General features: G+C 42.2%; 1 protein-coding gene across 1 annotated transcript; it reads right to left on the bottom strand.

The window, feature by feature from the left end:
* Positions 1 to 6,823: 6,823 nt before the first annotated feature.
* LOC132823412 (heterogeneous nuclear ribonucleoprotein A3-like) lies at positions 6,824 to 7,980 on the bottom strand. Its single transcript, XM_060837222.1, has one exon. It carries the CDS (start codon positions 7,918 to 7,920, stop codon positions 6,967 to 6,969), a length of 954 nt encoding a protein of 317 aa, XP_060693205.1. The 5' UTR covers positions 7,921 to 7,980; the 3' UTR covers positions 6,824 to 6,966.
* Between the last annotated feature and the right edge of the window lie 9,922 nt (positions 7,981 to 17,902).

Raw genomic sequence — 17,902 nt, 5'->3', positions numbered from 1 at the left:
AATCGGCATCTGATCAACTATGAACAGGTTGTAAAGTCCTATTCCTCTGTTGGATAGATGGTAAGCTGAGAAAAAGCTTAGACAGGGAACAAAGCCTGCTACTGGCCAAGTCTAACTGTGCATTCCTAAATTATAAAGAAAAACTGATGTGGTCCTACTTCTGATCCTGGTCATAACCGATTAGACAAATCCCACTTTATTCTATTTTGTAGATAAACCAAATGCTTTGAAGAGAATGCTGAAAATATTTTGACTAATTAGTTTGCTAAGGCAACTCAATATAGTGACAACAACCACAGTAGTTACAGGTGCAAGAGATTTTGTTCTGTTTGTACGACACAAGTTACCTTACAGCAAGTAGTCCAGTTGAAATTTCAGTTGACATCTAAGCTCTTAAATAGCCTAATTTGCAGTCTTAAAAAAGGAGTTTTAGTTGGATTGTGGCATTTGCCTAGTTCAGACTTCACTAGAGGTTGTGCTCAGATGTTCAGTGCCCAGTTACTTTTCAAACTGATGAAAACAAAAACAAAATGGGCACAATTGCAGGGAAAAAAAATAGGTCCAGTCAAGAGTAGATAACTTCCCCACATCCTCTCAAAGCATGTGCAAACAGCAGCTGCCAGAATGTTAAGCACATCACAGGAGTTGGAGCTACTGCCATATTCATAAGTATGGATGGTTATAGCTCAGGTTTAGTGGTTCACCATCTATATTAATTCAGTTGTAGGATGCTTTGTATCAAATCTTTAGGATTAGAATGTCACTGCAAGTTAGTATTTTTCTGCATGGATTCCAAGATGGAAATGTCACAAATATGCAGTCGATAAATACAGCGACCATGAAGTCAGCATGTAGCAGTTAGCTCTTAGATAAGTGGGTTGGAGTACCAGCTTTGCAATGGATCAGGAAACTGCTCTATCTACTGCACTACAGGACCAGTTTTCACCTCTTGTCCAACAATTATCAATTTAAAAGTGACACATGCATGATAGTTCAGTGTCATGTTACTATTGACTCAGATCATCAATATCTGTAACAAATGACAGTTAAGTACATACTGGCATTCAATCATAATGCACAGCAGTACTCAGACCACATCCAGCAAAGATAGCCGTTGAGAATTTCATAGCTGCTGCATACCCATGTTCTTTGTCTTCAGCAGAAGTTGAAAAGTAGTAATCTTGTTGACTTAGTGTGGATCACCATTATTGGCAGATAGCAACACTTTGGCCTAGAAAGAGCTTTGAATGCCGAGTAACTGCTCCATGAAACATCTTGCATTATTGTACTGCTCTGCTCAACAACTAGATTGCCAGTATTTGAAAAACTAAAAAAATGGCAATATGACACTTTGCCTCAAGGCAAAAACCTCAAGCTATTTTCAATCTGCTCAGGTTACTGAGTCTTGCACAATGTATACTGTAATTTTCAGTTTAAGCCAACTTTCAGTTCTTCAAAAGAAACTTTGGTGATCAGCCTTAAAAGATGTTGAAGATCCTAACTTAAAGTCAGTTATGCACAGAGAGAGACCTTTTGGTCCAACTCATCCATGTCACCCAGATATCCTAAACTATCTAGTCCCATTTGCCAACAACTGGTCCTTATCCCTTTAAGCCCTTCTTACTCACGTACCCATCCAGGTGCCTTTTCCAAGGTTGTAGTTGTACTTCCACCAGCAGCTTGTTCCATATCCTCCCTACTTTCTATGCGAGGTTGCCATTCAAGTCCTTTTTAAAATCTTTCCCCTCACCTTAACCCTGCACCCTCCAGTTTTAGACACCCCACCCTGGGAAAGGGACTTTTGCTATTCACCCTGCCCAGGCCCTTCAATTTCATAAACCTCTAAAAGGTCACACCTCAACATCCAATGCTCTAGGAAAAAAGCCCCAACCTATTCAGCCACTCCTTGTAGCTCACACCCTCTAATCTGGGCAATATTCTTGTAAATTCTCTATGAACCCTTTCAAGGGCAACAGTTCCTATCAGGGAAACTAGAATGGTATACACTAAAAGTCACCTCAATGTCCTGTACAGCCACATGACATCTCAACTCCTATATTCTATTCACTGCTTAAATGAAGGCAAAAAAATGCCAGTCTTCTTCACCACCCGGTCTACCTGTGCCTCCACTTGAGGTATGCACTTGCACCCCTTTGCTCTCTTGCTCTTCAACACTCCCTAGGACCCTACCATTAACTGTACAAGTACTGTCCAGGTTTGCCTCACAAAACGCAACACCTCATTTATCAAAATTAAATCCCATCACCACGTCCTGGCCTTTTGATCATCCAATCCAGGTCCCATTGCACTGAGGTAACCTTCAGTGTTCACTATGCCACCAATTTTGGTGATATCATCTGCAAAGGTACTAACAAGACATCCTATAAGTCACATCAAAAGTCATTTATATGAACAAAAAGCATTGGAAACAGCTCCGATCCTTGCAGCACACCACTACTTACAGGCCTCCTGTCTTAAGTGCAGCATTTCATCACCATATTTCCTACCATCAAGGAGATGGCATCCAGTTATATAGCTCCTCTGGATTCCAGATGATCTACCGTGCTATCAAGTCTACCATGCAGAATCTTGTCAAACACCTTCCTGAAATCTATATAGGTAGTATCTACTATTCTACCTGGAATCTTCTTTGTCACATCTTCAAAAACACCTCAAGTTAGAGAGACACAGTTCCCCACACAAAGCCATGTTGGCTATCCCAAAGTCAGTCAATTCCATTCCAATGGAATGTATATCCTGTCCCTCAAAAAGATCCCCTCCAACAATTTACCCACCATTGGCAGACTCACCAGTCCCGTGCTTTTTCTTACCACCTTCTACAGTAGCACATTAGCCAATCAGTCCTCCAGCACCTCACCAATGGTGGAAGATTATGCAAACATCTCCGCAACAGACCCTGTAATTTCATCCCCAGCTGCCCACAAAGTTTGGAGACACACCTGATCAGGTTCCAATGATTAACGTACCTTTGTTTTCATACTTCCAGCACCTTTTCTGCAAGATGGACAGTTTAAGAGATTACTGTTCATTCCCAAAGTCCACAGCATCCATGTCCTTCTCCACAGTAACTACTGGCATGAAATATTATCTCAATGCCCTGTGGTTTCACAGACTGCCTATTCCAGCATTTGGCAAAGAGCAATATAGTTGGTCATGATACTATAAAAAGGAACAGGTCCTGATACAGTACATCAGATAGGTGTTGGAAATATTAATCACTACATTGGCTTTGGTTATTAAAAGTGTGAAAGACTTGGCAAATTAAACCCCATACTGACATGTTTCTTGTGGCTTTGCCTGGAGTAACTTCACTCATGTTAAGCCTATTCATGCTTTGTTAAGGTTGCTTCACCCAATGCATTAATGCTCCTTTCTGGGCACTGAGCTGCACTCTTGGCTTTACTTTGAGTTTTCTACTTCAATCAAACCAGTTGTATTGAAATAACAAGCCATTTCAAAATAAAAAAAAAACAACTTGTATTTGGCAAGACAACTTAGCTGAATACAAATATGAAATTTTTAAAGTGTTTCTCTCCCAGAAGTTTCCTATGGATACAGCAGCACAGAAGGTAGCTTGGCTGTTTCAGCACTGCAAGAGCAGCAAAACCAGTCTCACCCTGGAGATGCTCATCCTTTATCAGTCTGGCAGACATCAATGGTGACAGGTGTTGAGAAGCGGAGACCCAAACATTGTTCACTCCTGCTTGAGGGCTGCATAAGAGAAGAGTGTGCAGTTAGTGACCTAGAAAAAAAGTGCAAGAAACAATCAACCACTACTTCACTTAAAATGTGACATTAACAACAACATTTAGAAGGTTTTTTTAAAGTCTTAACATTCTATCTATAGGATAAGGTCTTGATCTCACAGGAACAACAAAAGACTTACATTACTGGGATGTAAAAAGGTCAAGGGTCAGTTCAACATACTCCCGCTCAAAATGAAACAGATGAAAAATGAGTAGAAAGCAACTTAATATTCGCACTTCACTTCCTATAATCTAGAGACTAGGCAAAGTGCATGGTCCAACACGACTAAAACAAATGAGAATTGGCAGGTATCATTCAAAGAAATCATAAGCACTTTGATTTCTAATTCTGAAAATGTAGTCATTTAATAGGTTACTAGAAAGTGTTACTAGATAGATAGAAAACCATAATCCTAATGAATATCCAAGTTCATCAAACCTGTCCTTCAGATGTTAGGCCTGTCCTCCCAATCCTCTGGTGTAGGTGAGTTAAAGGTTCGTTGATACTATTTGGCCAGACAGGGAGACTCCTCTGTTGCATCTCGCTCTTCACCCTACTATTGGCAGGGATAACCTTCAGGAATCTAGGCCCCACATTCTGGAATTCTCGCCTTAGAAACCATCTCTGACCAAGACTCTTCCTAATACTGTATCCATGTTCTTCCTTTATGACCGTGATAATCAAGGTAAAAAAGTTCTATATAAAATGCAAGCAGTAGTTATCTTGGCCAACATTTTGTTTTATTAATAAGCACAAATCATTCATCCTACTGTTATTGGTAGAGTCTTGTTAAATATAAAATAGCTCCCACAACACTGCACTTGAACTGGAGTACAATTAAGCAGAAGACCCTCAGTGATTATTAATTGCAGTGCATTTTATTTGAAGATAAAGCTCCATGTTAAACTGCAGATTCTTAGAATTTTAAGTCACTGATTTAAAACTATCTCCCATTCACCCCATTTTTAGTACAAGAACTTTTGCTACAGTAAACTTTCTATAAGTCCAAATCATTTTCTACTTTGCTTCAAAATATCGAAGCTGTCTTGAGAACTGGTTGAGTACAATTATGTACTTACCCAATGTGATGACCTTGAACATATGGAACTACAAAGAGAACAATGTTTCCAGAGTCAAAACTTCAGTGATCAAGAAACCAACTAGGAATTCAGATTCTCTTAACCCTTTTCAACTGGTAGGCGTCACCTAATTTGTACATTCATCAAAATTTCATTGCTGAAGCTGAATATTCTAAAGCAACTTTATTTTTAACAACCAATGACAAGTGAAAAGGGTGCAGGCTGCAGCAAAGCCTTTTGAGAGCACCCAATATGTACATTTGCTCAAATTGTTATTTTCATTAGAGTTGGGAATTTTCTTTACATAATTCTCAAGTCTTTATTTCTGCCAGACCCTCTATGCCAACCCAATATCCTAACTCAAACTTAAACATGCAGCACACTCAAGAGCAAGTGAATTGTTGTGCTGATGTACATAGCCAGGGAGAGCTAGGAGCCAAAAATCAGGTTTTGCAGACAAGGTTGACTACAACGTCTTAGCTTAAAGGAACTTTCTGCAGCAGACATGTGCGGGAAATAAGGCTTCACTGTTGTTTTCACTGAAAAAAAAGTTACCCAGTAATTACTTGTTTCATTTATATGAAGTAACAAATCAAAAGACTGTTCACTCCTAAATTTGAGAGAATGCTTATTTGTGCTGCCTATAAGAACTTTAAATTATGTTTGGAGTATGCGATGCAGATGTTATGCTGCAGCTGAAGAAAACCCTAGTTAGATTCTATTTAGAATACTGAGAAGATCTGGATACCACAACTTGAGGGGGAAAAAAAAAATGTACAAAGGTACAACATGGTTTACAAGAAAGATACCTGGATTTTGGGATCATACAAATGAAGCCTGTTTTCTGCAGACATTAGGTTAAGACACTTCGTAAAACTGCTGTTGATACTAGATCACTTGTTAATTTTAAATGAGGCTGATAAATTTTTGTTCAGCAAAAGGCATATGGGCCAAAGGTACATATGTACAGTTAAACCACAGATCAGCCATGATCTGATTGAATGGCTGAAGAGGCTCATGGAGCTGAATGGTTAACAGTATAATCAAAAATTTCATCCCTATATCTCAATCTTAACTTAGCGATCACTGGAAGTACTGTACATTTACTTATAACCAATACAAAGCCTCAGCAACACAAGTTGAGCAGATAGAATTAAGTTGCAGGTTGCACCCAGGAAGGTTTCAATTGAAACAGGAAATGCTTAAGCAAAAATGGTTTGGCAGCATCTGCAGAGAAGTAGTTAATATTTCAAGTCTGCTGTGAAAGGTCATATTGGATTTGACATGTTAACTTGTGTTAGATGCTGACAGAGCTACATAGTTTTCCCAGCACCTTGTTCATTTCAAGTCTTCAGTATTGTGCATCGGAAGCTTTTTGAAATAATTTACTTGAAATTTCTTTTGTGGGAAGCAGACAGACAATCCAGTAGTCAGCATCAGTATATTGTGAAGTCTCACTTTAAGGCAATACAGTCAGGCACAAGAATGGCGTATAGTACACTTAACAGGGGTTAGTATCAAACCTCAAGAAAACTGGATGAAAGGTCACAAAAACAAACATTCACACCCTTCAAAGAGAAATCAGAACAAAGTCAGCAATAGTAGTTGCGATAGGAAAAAAGTGTAATTAGGCCTAAAGAACATTAAAAAGTTTCAGCACTGCAAATTGCAAAGCTAAAATTCCACAACCACCACCTCCAGAAAGTTAAAACTGGAATTACTTGTATTGACAAATTATCTTCTCTATCCCATAGCCTTATCAATGGATCAACTCCACCTAAACCAACAAATCTGTACTTTTAATAAAAAAAAAGGTGACAACTACATTTATTCTTCAGTGTGCCTGGGAACAAGTTTAGATTACAATAAAATACACAAACAGGAAGCACAATCAAATAGCTACAGACAAGGAGTTAAAAACCTCAGCATCTTCAAGTATTGCACCCCAGAAAGAGACTACAGACAAAAAAAGGAGATAAATTCAATGTAGTTTATTATGAAAAAAGTTAAAACAAAAAAAAATGCAGATTTCTTGGTATGCATTACTCGTGTACATTTTGTAGCTACGCAACCCCCCGCCCCCCTTTTAAACCATCACCCAACCCCTCCCCAAAAAGAACTAAAAGGCATATCCTCCATAATCTCTGGCTCTGCTTCTATTACTAACACCGTAATCTCCCCTGTAAGGTCCAGCATATTTCTCCATACCACCCCCTCCTCTCATGGGACCATAGTTGGACTGCTCAGGGGAGTAACTCCCAAAGTTATCATAGGCATCCTGGAAATTTCCACGATCGAAGCCACCGCCTCCTCTATAGTTCCCAATCTGATCACCGTAGCTGCCTCCCGAGAAAGAACGATCACGCCGAGGATACCCCCCATCACCATAACCACCATAGACGTCGCCTCGATTTCCTCTATCATTGTAGTAGCTGCCTCCGCCGCCATACCCGGCCGCGTTTCCAAAATTGCCATTACTCCGACCGTTTCGCTGGCTAAAGTTGCCAGCTCGGCCTCGAGGTCTAGTTCCGCTCTGCATCTCCTCCTTCGACAAACCTTTCTTGACTTCACACCGGTAGCCATTAATCATGTGGTACTTCTGTATTACCGCTTTATCAACAGAATCATGGTCATCGAAGTACACAAAGGCAAAGCCTCTTTTCTTGCCAGTCTCTCGGTCACAGATCACATCTACTTTCTCAATCATACCATAGTCTGAGAAGTAGCTTTGTAAATCATTCTCGCCAAGGTTCTCTTTTATACCGCCAACAAAGATCTTCTTTACCTTCATGTTGAAGCCAGGTTTGTTGGAGTCTTCCCTTGGCACAGCTCGTTTCAGATCCACCGTGCGGCCATCTAAGACATGAGGCCTAGCAGCCATTGCAGCATCCGCCTCGCTCGGCGAAGAATATGTGACAAAGCCGAAGCCTCGGGGGCGCCGGGTGATCGTATCTTGTACGACAACACAGTCAGTTAGCTTCCCCCACTGCTCAAAATGGTTCCGCAGGTTCCCCTCCACCGTTTCGAAGCTGAGCCCGCCAACAAATAGCTTACAGAGCTGTTCCCTCGCCATGTTGCAACAACTGCTTTCACTTCACACTGCGGGAGACTGACTGCCTGCCTAATGAGCGCCTTATATAGCGGGGAGGGAGGGGGCGTGGCCACACCCCCGTTCCGACGTTCTGATTGGCTCCTCCCTGGCTGCTAGGTAACCTCAGCCCCATTCTGTGCTGCAGTTGAGGAGCCCTGTCTGTTCCATTGTCCTCCAGAGAGAGAGAGAGAGAGAGAATCATCACCTCAAGCTGCAAGCTCGTGCTCACCCCAACAGAAACACAGGCTTTATTTATAGTAAGGAGCACATTGCCATCTTGGGTGCAGGTCTGCACAGCCTCTGACTGTTTAACGTTGCCTGTTGTGGGTGTGTTCGAGTGTGGAGGCTCCTTAGGCCCGTTTGGTTTCCTGTGGCGCTGAGAGAGCAGGAACCCGCCAGTTTGCCTCGCCCCCCCCTTCTCCCGGCGGGCCCTTGTCGAAAGGCCGGACGTCAAGCCAGCGGGCCCCCGCTCGTCAAAAATATGAATCGCGCCCACGCGGCCCGGCCTAAAATGGGCGCCTGCCGCCCCAATAACGTGCGCACTTTGCCACTTCCCATCTCAGTCAGTGCGAGCCCTCGGGCGGGAGGGGCAATGGAACAAGTGACATAGGAAGTAAATTACACACAAACAAGAAGTGAACTCAAGTTTCTCTTTCCATATTTTAACACGTGTGGTGTAGATGGAGTGGAAGGATTAGATAGATTTCCTGTGTTATCTCGACCTGAACAGACACATGCAATCTAGTTGTTCCTGAAGTATTACATTCTGTCCTTAGTTTCTATTATCGCGTAGGAATTTATAAAGCGAGAAATTATCAATGCAAACCTTATAATGAGTAATTACAAGGACCATTAACTGTGATGCAGTAGAAACTAGGGTTGCCAAATGTGATTAAGCGTAATCCGGTACGTTTCATCACTTACCCTCCCCAGTCCCTGTGGCACATGGATTCCTACAGCTACTGGAAAGCAACAAGACCCATATGTGGATGAGAATGGACTGTAAGCCAACCACAACGCCACCGTTCTCCACCCACCCCCGGACAACACACACCATCACTTCTCATTTTCGGAAATTTTATATCTGGTAAAGAATACGTTAAAGAAAATTACAGAAATAAACTATATTTTCAATATCACAATGATTACTCTCCACAGTTGTATCCCGGAAATTGATCTTCAATTCCTAAGAGACTCCAGTCCCATTCTGGAGGGTAGGGATCATTGAAGTGTATTAGCGAGTTGATATGATTTGGAGATGCCGGAGTTGGACTGGCATGGACAAGGTGAAAAATCAGATGACACCAGGCTCTAGTCCAACAGGTTTCTTTGAAATTGCAAGCTTTCAGAGCGTCGTTCCTTCCTCGTGTGGTATGATCGGGAGGTATAAGACACTGTTTATAAGCAAAAAAAATTAACAACTTTAAAACGAGCTGCCCTTGTTGAGTCCTTTAATTAATTAGGAAGTGGACTGCTGATTAAAATTCAAAATCCAGATTCCCTTACAAGTCTTTGATAAAACTTTTATCTAGGGACAATGTGCAAGAGGTGATACTCGTGTTAGACAATGCACTTCAAGTGTGCTTTGAATCTGTCTATGTTTAAAGCTGAGGTGCAGTTTTATCTTTTTGACAACACAATCTGCTCTGAAAGCTTGCAATTTGAGTAAACTTGTTGGACTGTAACCTGGTGTCATTTGAATTTTGAACAAGTTGATAGAGCTTGTATGTATATAAATGATACAACATTTCACAAAATAATTCCATAGAATCTCTTTTTTCCCCAAACATTTCCTGGTGTCCCAAAACCAGTAATGGCAAAAGACTCTTTGCCGTTTCCACCACAATGGACAAGCAATGGCCCCATTCCTAGGTCTAGTCCTGTTACAATATTTTTGATGAGTTCTGAGCAGTGAGGGGAAATAATGTGTTGCTGTAGAATTTAAAGACTTGAAGGAAATAAAATAAATTTGGTTCATTTCTGTGTCTTATTTTGCACAAGTTTTGAGGTTTGAGATTGCTATTGATTGTGAAGCAGGGCAAAAACTGCAAATTCTCTAAAGGAGGAGTGGAAGCATTGCTACAAATATGGCTGATTAGCTAAATGAAACGAATTTAAGCATTGCAATGATTACAGTTCAGGAGACTATTTGGAGTACAGTAGTTAGCATTGTTACCTTACAGCACCAGGAACTCCGATTCAATCCCAGCTTTGAGTGACAGTCTGAGTGGAGTTTGCTCATCCCCCCTGTTTTTGTAAGGGTTTGCTCTAGTTTCCTCCCACAGTTCAAAGATGGGCAGGGTAGGTGGATTGGCAATACTAAATTGCCCACAATTTCCAGGGATGTGCTCGCTAGCCATGAGAGATGCAGGGTTAGAGGGTAAAGAGATGAGTCTGGGTGGGTGACTCTTCAGATCAGTGTGGAGTCAATGAGCTGAATGGCCTGCTTTTATACTGTAGGGATTCTATGATTCTATCTTGTCTATATTGGACTTAAAGCATAAGAAATAGGAGCAGGATTAGGCAATCTGGCCCATCAAGCCTGCTCCGCCATTCAATAAGATCATGTCTGATCTTTTCATGGACTCAGCTCCATTTATCCACCCACAATAAAGTTTTAATTCCTATACTGTTCAAAACTCTTATCTATTTATGCCTTAAAAACATTCAACACAACAGTCTCAATTGGTTCACTTGTAGTTCCATTCGAATTTAATTGAATTTATTGTCATGTGTACCGAGGCAGAGTGAAAAGCTTTGTCTTGCGAGCAATACAGGCAGATCACAGAGTTAAGTAGCATAGATAGTAAATAAATAGGTAAACTGCAGCAACAGAAAAAAACAAAAACACAGTTACAAGCAAAATGGTAAGAGTTTGTTAGAATACTGAATGGACTCACAAAGTAGGGTGGAAACTGTTTCAAAACGCGCGCGCGCGCGTGTGTGTTCAGGCTTCTGTACTTTCTCCCCAATGGTAGAGGTTATAGAAAAGCATTGCCAGGGTGGGATGGATCTTCGAGAATGCTGGCAGCCTTTCTTTGATTGTGGGCCTGGTAGATGGATTCTATAGATAGAAGGTTGGCCTTTGGTGAACTCGGCCTAGACAATCACTCTTTCTGTGACCATCTCTGATCTTGACTTGTACAGTTGCCATACCAGTTAGTGATACATCAATGGTGCACCTATAAAAGCTGGCAAGGGTATTCGCTGTCTTACCAAATTTCCTCAGTTGCCTGAGGAAGAAGAGACGTTGTTGGGTCTTTGTAAGCAGTCTGTCCACATGAAGAGTCCAAGTAAGCTTCTTGTGGATGACCAATCATTTCAGCTCTGTGCTGTTAATGGTGTAGGGTGGCATGAGTAACATCCCACCGAAAGTCAATAGGTTCCTTGGTTTTGCTGGCATTGAGAGCTAGGTTGTTCTCAGTGCACCATTTTAGCAGGTCTTCCATCTCCTGTCTGTAGTCTGTTTCATCGCCACTGAGTCTCGACCGACAGTGGTGGTGTCATCAGCAAACCTGTAAATGGCATTGGTCTGGTATTTTGCAATGCAGTCATAGGTATATAGTGAGTATAGTAGGGGGCTAAGTATACTCCATGCCACCTCAGTCAAAGCAAAATGCTTAGAGACACAGTATAGCTTTACCTCCTAGACAGACAGACAGATTGCCCATGTGCACAAAGATGTGAATTCTCAGTCTTCTCTCGAATAACAGATTCTTAAAAGGAATTATATAGTCACTTACAGGGAGCAACATCCAAATAAGGCAACATCTATATTGATTGGGTAACCATTACAAATCAATGAGCAACAGTAGTAAAGATTAAGTCATCTGGCAATGTACAATGGATGTTCTTAACCTTGTTAACTGGCTTCACATAATGAATTCTTTTTTGGTTTGTGTAATGAGGTGAACTTAACTCTTTTCCCACCTACTCATCTTACACTCTCTCATTCCCTCCTTTTATCATTTCAGGATAACCACTGAAATGGTGTTGGTGGAGAAAAACGTGGAAAATCACCAGGAGATGCAGACAGTCCTGCAAGAAGGAAGTCTTTTATATGCAAAAAAAAAGGCCATGACACTGAGAAAGCAGATTCTAGAATGCACACGAACCTCAGGGTCCATGTGTTTTTTTAAAATATCTTTATCATGTTTCTGTTTGATTAATATAGTTGGGCATGCTGATAAGCTAAGTACCTCATTCTAGCTACACAATAAACCAGTGATGTTAGTTTCCATTATCTCTTTAAAATGATATTAAGTAGAATGTACAACTAATGTCATGGTTAGATATTTAGTACTAACTCTTGTAATGATGGTCTCTCATTCCACATCCTAATTAAATATTTTCCTAATGTCATTAGTTATTTATTATCACCTCTGCTACAGTGATCTTCCATTCCAGACTAACCTGTCATGATAGCTATTTAACTATCCCATCCATTACAGTAGTCTCCTGTCTCAAGCTGACTCTACTAACTATTAGATATTTAAATGTCATTTACCAAGTGTATATGGTCCCAATCTGGTCATACTGACACTTAACAGGGAAGTTACCTCTACTAATTGTTATCTCATCCCACCATAGGGACCTTTCAGCCTTAATCTGACTCTGCTAATTAGTGTAAGAGCATTCCACTATTCTTAACCCATCCTGCCTTCCACAGATTGCCAGTGGTCTTCATGCTTTAACCCTTCCCATGCTTTCATGCTCTTTATTTTCCATATTCTCCCTTTTGAGACCTTCTGGTCTCACCTAGAGAGAAAACAATAAGCTCAGCCCCAATACAAACAAACAATTTAGTTCCCAACCCAGTCTAAATAATTTTCGGACTCTGAGACTTAAAGAGTTTTTCCTCCGTTCCTGGGTCCCTTGGGCCAAAACTCCGTCCTCCAATAACAAGCACAGAAAAAAAAAGACCCAAGATCCCTCACAATCGAGGACCCACGCTTTCTACAGAAAGATCATCGACATCCCATGTAGACATATTCCTTACATCGTGGCGGTTTGTCAGATCATAATAGTTCAGCACTGGGGTCCTGTCAGAGAAGTAAGCACTTCCTGGGGTAGCTGAAATGACCACAAGTTGCCATGAACTAAAAAAAAGGACTTATAAAAGCACAACAAAAGACGCAGGCAACAAGTAAAAGCACACCTACAATAAGGCCAATCGTGACAAACCATGCTCCCCCAAGACCCCAATATATTATTCAACCAATCAAAAGCCTGATGACCAATCCCCACATAATCTTTTAGCTCCAGTCTTAGATTCTTTAGTAAAAGATCCCCTAGGGCTAGCGTTGTTAGGTATAAAGGCACAGAAGTGCTCCCCAAACATCACACAAACTCCACTTTTTTCTGCCAGTATCCAATCTAAATCCTGTCTGCTTTGCCTTGTCATTTTGGTAGTAGCATCCAATTGTTCTCCCAAAGCCATAAGGGCATAGTCAGTTTAATTGATAAACCTCTGCTGGTTATAAATGTAATTAATCCATTCAGCATTCTTGCTAACCCCTAATCACTACAATGAGAGCCTCCCCGCCCACGACAATCTCATTGCGGGCCTTAAACTCATTAGCAATATCTCTTGGCTGTCCAATGCCATCAATCAGAATGGTTGGATCAGGGACATACCATTGCTTAGTTTGGCACAAAGCTGACTGTGACATAGCATCAGGCTGCACGTGTACGAGCACTACACAGGCACAGCTGCCACTCCAGTCAGCGGGCAGCAGGTAAAACTCTTACCACACAGCCACCATGTATCTGCTAGTAGGATGCATTGAGAATTTAAATTAGCCCCAAATGTGGTGTCCACCTCTAGTTCAATCGTGTACCCGTAAGGACCCTTAAAATAGCCTACTGGTGTGGAACCATTTCGCTTAAAGCATTCAAAACTCAACCCTTCCAGTATTCTAAAAGCAGCCATGGGGGACGTGTAATTAGTCTTACTGCTGGACCACGGGTACAATTGCCACAACACCGTTGGAGTTGATGCCTGCCCATGTCATCCTGCTGATAGAACGTTGAGACCTGAAGTAGGAGGCTCCAAAACAGGCAATGGGATTGCCTGTAAATTGATGAATCATCCAGGTTAAGAGATGGGCTAGAGTGCTGCAAATGCCATTGAATACAGGTGGTTGAGTTATATGGCACAGGGACAACATAGTATGAGAGGGTTGCCTTAGTATACAAAAGAAACTGTCCTGTCTAGCCATCATTACAGCTGTATAGTTTGCCCATTGATACCAGTGGTTGTCACGGGTGCATACCCATGTTAGGGCACAAGGTCTGCACTTCTAATACATCTATGCCTCCCAACTTGAGTGACCCTGGCATTACCAGTCCAGGTCTGCCAAGTTAAATGGTCTGAATATGCAGGCCTGGCATCAGAGAAGGGGGGGTATCAGGGGCATCACCCATGTCTTCCCCATCCCTGCTGCTAGGAGAACTATGCTCCACATCTCCATCACTATCATTTCTGGAGTGGAGTGATCAGTATCCCCTGTACCTTGTTCAGAACCCTGCTGAGGGGTACTAGCCTTCTCTGTTTCCTGCCCATATCCAAGTTCCTCAGCCTCAACTCCACTTACCTCAGTGTTAGAGTTAGTTTGTGCCGGGAGAGCTTTAGTACAACGATTAAGGTGCTACCATGTGTGTTGTCCTTCCACTTGGATGGCGGTAGGTGATGTCTTAGTCACCACAAAAGGTCTCTCTCCCCTTGGCTCATTCCAGAGTCTTCGAAAAACCCACATGTACACCCAATCCCCAGGTTTAACAGGTCCTTCCTCATTGACAGGTCTCTGTTCCCTTTGTTTCCTGAAGGTGGGTAGTCTCATGTATCATAGTTAGCTGCTGCATATATTGCTTAAGTTCTAAGCTTAACCGTTCCAAGCTAGGCCCTTCATATGGGCCTTTCCACCTAGGCACTGGCATAGGTCTACCTGTGAGCATCTCATGCAGTGTTAGATTGGTCATGCGAGAACTCATTAGCACCAGCAGCAGTGCATCAACCCAATTAAGGTTGGTGCTTGCACAGATTTTGTTTAATTTGGCTTTCAAGTATCCCATTAATTCTTTTCACCATACCCTGTGACTGGGGATGATACACGCATTAACACCTCTGTTTGATTCTCAAAGACTGCTGCACCAACCTAACTTTCTGAATGAAGGCAGACCCATTGTCTGAGCAGATTTCCAATGCTATACCAAACATTGGGATAACTTCATTCGAAAGAAATTTCACTACTGTCCCAGCTCATCTTCCTCCATTGTCACTGGCATGCTCCGCTGGGGTGGTACCTTGGCTTCCTTCAGATTCCCTGTAGTATGCTAGGATTTTAATATAGTTGCCATCCCGGACTCCCAAACCCCTGTCACGAGCATATGCCATTCCTTAATTGTTTCTACATGCCTGGCTATAGGTCCTAAGTCTTTAGATTGATATCTCTTATTTACCAGTAATGTTAAATGTGGTGCGGCATCTGGCACACTATACCACTTTTCCAGGAATGCATTGCTCTCTATTTGCAGGATCACTCCCTGCTCCCCTAATACTATTGCTTCACTTCAAATATTGTGGAGCAGCAACTTCTTGTTACCACTGCCTCTCTAATACCTCATCCTGAGACTCAAATATCACTGTACAGTGCAGCTCAGACTTAGGTGGTATTGCTTTAGAAAATATAGTCAACACTTCTGCTTCCCACATCACCCAACTGTCTTGAATATCACTTGCTATATCCCCTATCGCATAAACACCTTTAACTTCTTGCATTGCTAATTATGTATTGGCCTTTTCTATGAGAAAATCTTACTTCTAATTGTAGTAAAGCATCCCTACCTAACAAGTTAATTGGCATCTCTTTAGACACTAATATTGGCAGAACTATCTTCCATCAGCACCAGAGACCCAGGTTCAATTCCCAACTCAGGCGACTGATTGTGCAAACTCCACACATTCTCCCCATGTCTGTGTGGGTTTCCTCCAGGTGCTCCAGTTTCCTCCCACAGTCCAAAGATGTGCAGGTCAGGTGAATTGGCCATGCTAAATTGCCCATAGTGTTAGGTAAGGGGTAAATGTAGGGGAATGTGTGGGTTGCGCTTTGGCGGGTCGGTGTGGACTTGTTGGGCTGAAGGGCCTGTTTCGACACTAAGTAATCTAATCTAATTTCTAATCTTATTGGAGCTGTAAATCGAGTTACTGGTGATTTACCCGAGAACCCTGCAGTCTTAATAAATTTACTTGACACGGGAAGGTGAGGGGCATACCGCGGCTATACGCAAGTGTATGTAGCTACAGCATCTACTGCCCTTCTATATTAGCTTGTATTACTGGTTCTTGATCAGCCTCCCATGCTACTACAGGGTAGTTCCCTGTCTCACCCAGGTTCTCAGGGCATCCCTAGCACATCCCATCCAGGTTAACAGGTCCTGCTGGGCCTGTAAGTGTCTGGGAAGTGGCCACTAGGGATTCCTGCTGTCTAGGTCTACTGTGGGGCAGAGGGGCCTGGTCCAATAAGGGTAATTCCTCCTCAAGTGGTTGATGGCATCCCCAGCACATCATTTCTGGCCCCCATTGAGCCTGATTATTTATCAGGTATCTTAGTCCCTATTCCTAGATCCCTGACCTTGGACACTCCAGTTCTGTTTAGGCTGTTTAAATCTGCCCTGCCCTGGATACACCACCTGTGGGAAAGCTTCTAAGAACCTCCATTGCTGGCATGGGACTTTCTGGCCCCTGTCAGGACCCCGCCTTGCACCGGCACTTGGTTCACACCAGTGTTGATTGTGCCGATTCTTACTGGCAAGACCTTTTTAGCCTTCTCTTATTCTTTCTATTTAAGCTCTTGGAGCTGCATTTACACCTCCTGCTGTTCAGACAGTTTTTGTCTTCAAAACCTTTCAACTGCATGAGCTACATAATTTCTAAATTCCTGGTGGCTCACTGATGTCAGACCAACCTCCTCCAGTCTTGACAGGACTTGGGCGGGCATTGCCTCAATGATGGAATTTCAGAAGATTGTGGTCAGAAACTGATTAGTCTGCGTCTTGCTCGGTTTCCCATCTCCACTTTTTTTAAACTGTTTCTCCAAGTTTTCACTTTCTCCCAGTGGATCCCTTCTCAAAGTCTGGGGTCCATTTGGGTTATAACAGTCTCTTAAGGCCTGCCATGCATTCTGTCTCACTTGATCAAACCGGACTCCATCAATCATTGGATTGTCTGCCAGGCAGGTCCAGAATTCTCCAAGGAATGTATTATGGATTTCTCCCCTCTTTGATAAGCAGCAGTAGCAGCCTTCACTGTTGGCCCTTTTTCCCCTTTACCTGTGCTACTTCTCCATAAATCCCCCTCAGGCTTTGAATCCGATGCTATTTCTAATTCCTCCCATCCTTTAGCTACTAGGGCCTTTTTATTTCTTTCCTTGTCTCTCATCCCTTTCTGCTTGCTCTGCACCACTTTCACTGCTTTTCCTCTTCAACCGTCCTTTCACAAGGAGTATGAGTATTCCTCAATTGCTTTTTGTTCCCTTAGCCCACGCAGCACACTAATCTCATGTTTCAACTTTTCTTGCTCTTGTTGTATGGCTTCTATTTGCCTGTCCCTTTTCTCTCAGTTCATTTTTGTCTTCCGCACTTCCATCCCATTCTAACTATCCCTCTATTTCTACTGTTCCCTTTATTACTGGACACTGCTTCAATGTCTCTTCAACTCCTCCACATCTGGGTATAGGGTGGGGGGGGATGCGGATTCCTGCAACTGCTCAGCTTTTTCTTTTGCAGCTTTCCTAGTCACCACAGGTGCCTGACAAGCTACCTTCAGTTCCTCACCTTCTTTCCTGAAAAATTTCAGTATTTCCATCTCCTGATCCCTCTTTTGGTTTCTATTTTTAAGATTTATCTTTCTGCTTATAGTTCTTAATTAGTCTTTCCATTTCATCACACACATCAAAAAAAGGTA

This window comes from Hemiscyllium ocellatum, chromosome 16 (assembly GCF_020745735.1).
Source record: "Hemiscyllium ocellatum isolate sHemOce1 chromosome 16, sHemOce1.pat.X.cur, whole genome shotgun sequence".
Lineage (NCBI taxonomy): Eukaryota > Metazoa > Chordata > Chondrichthyes > Orectolobiformes > Hemiscylliidae > Hemiscyllium > Hemiscyllium ocellatum.
This window is presented reverse-complemented; position numbering and strand designations above follow the sequence as displayed.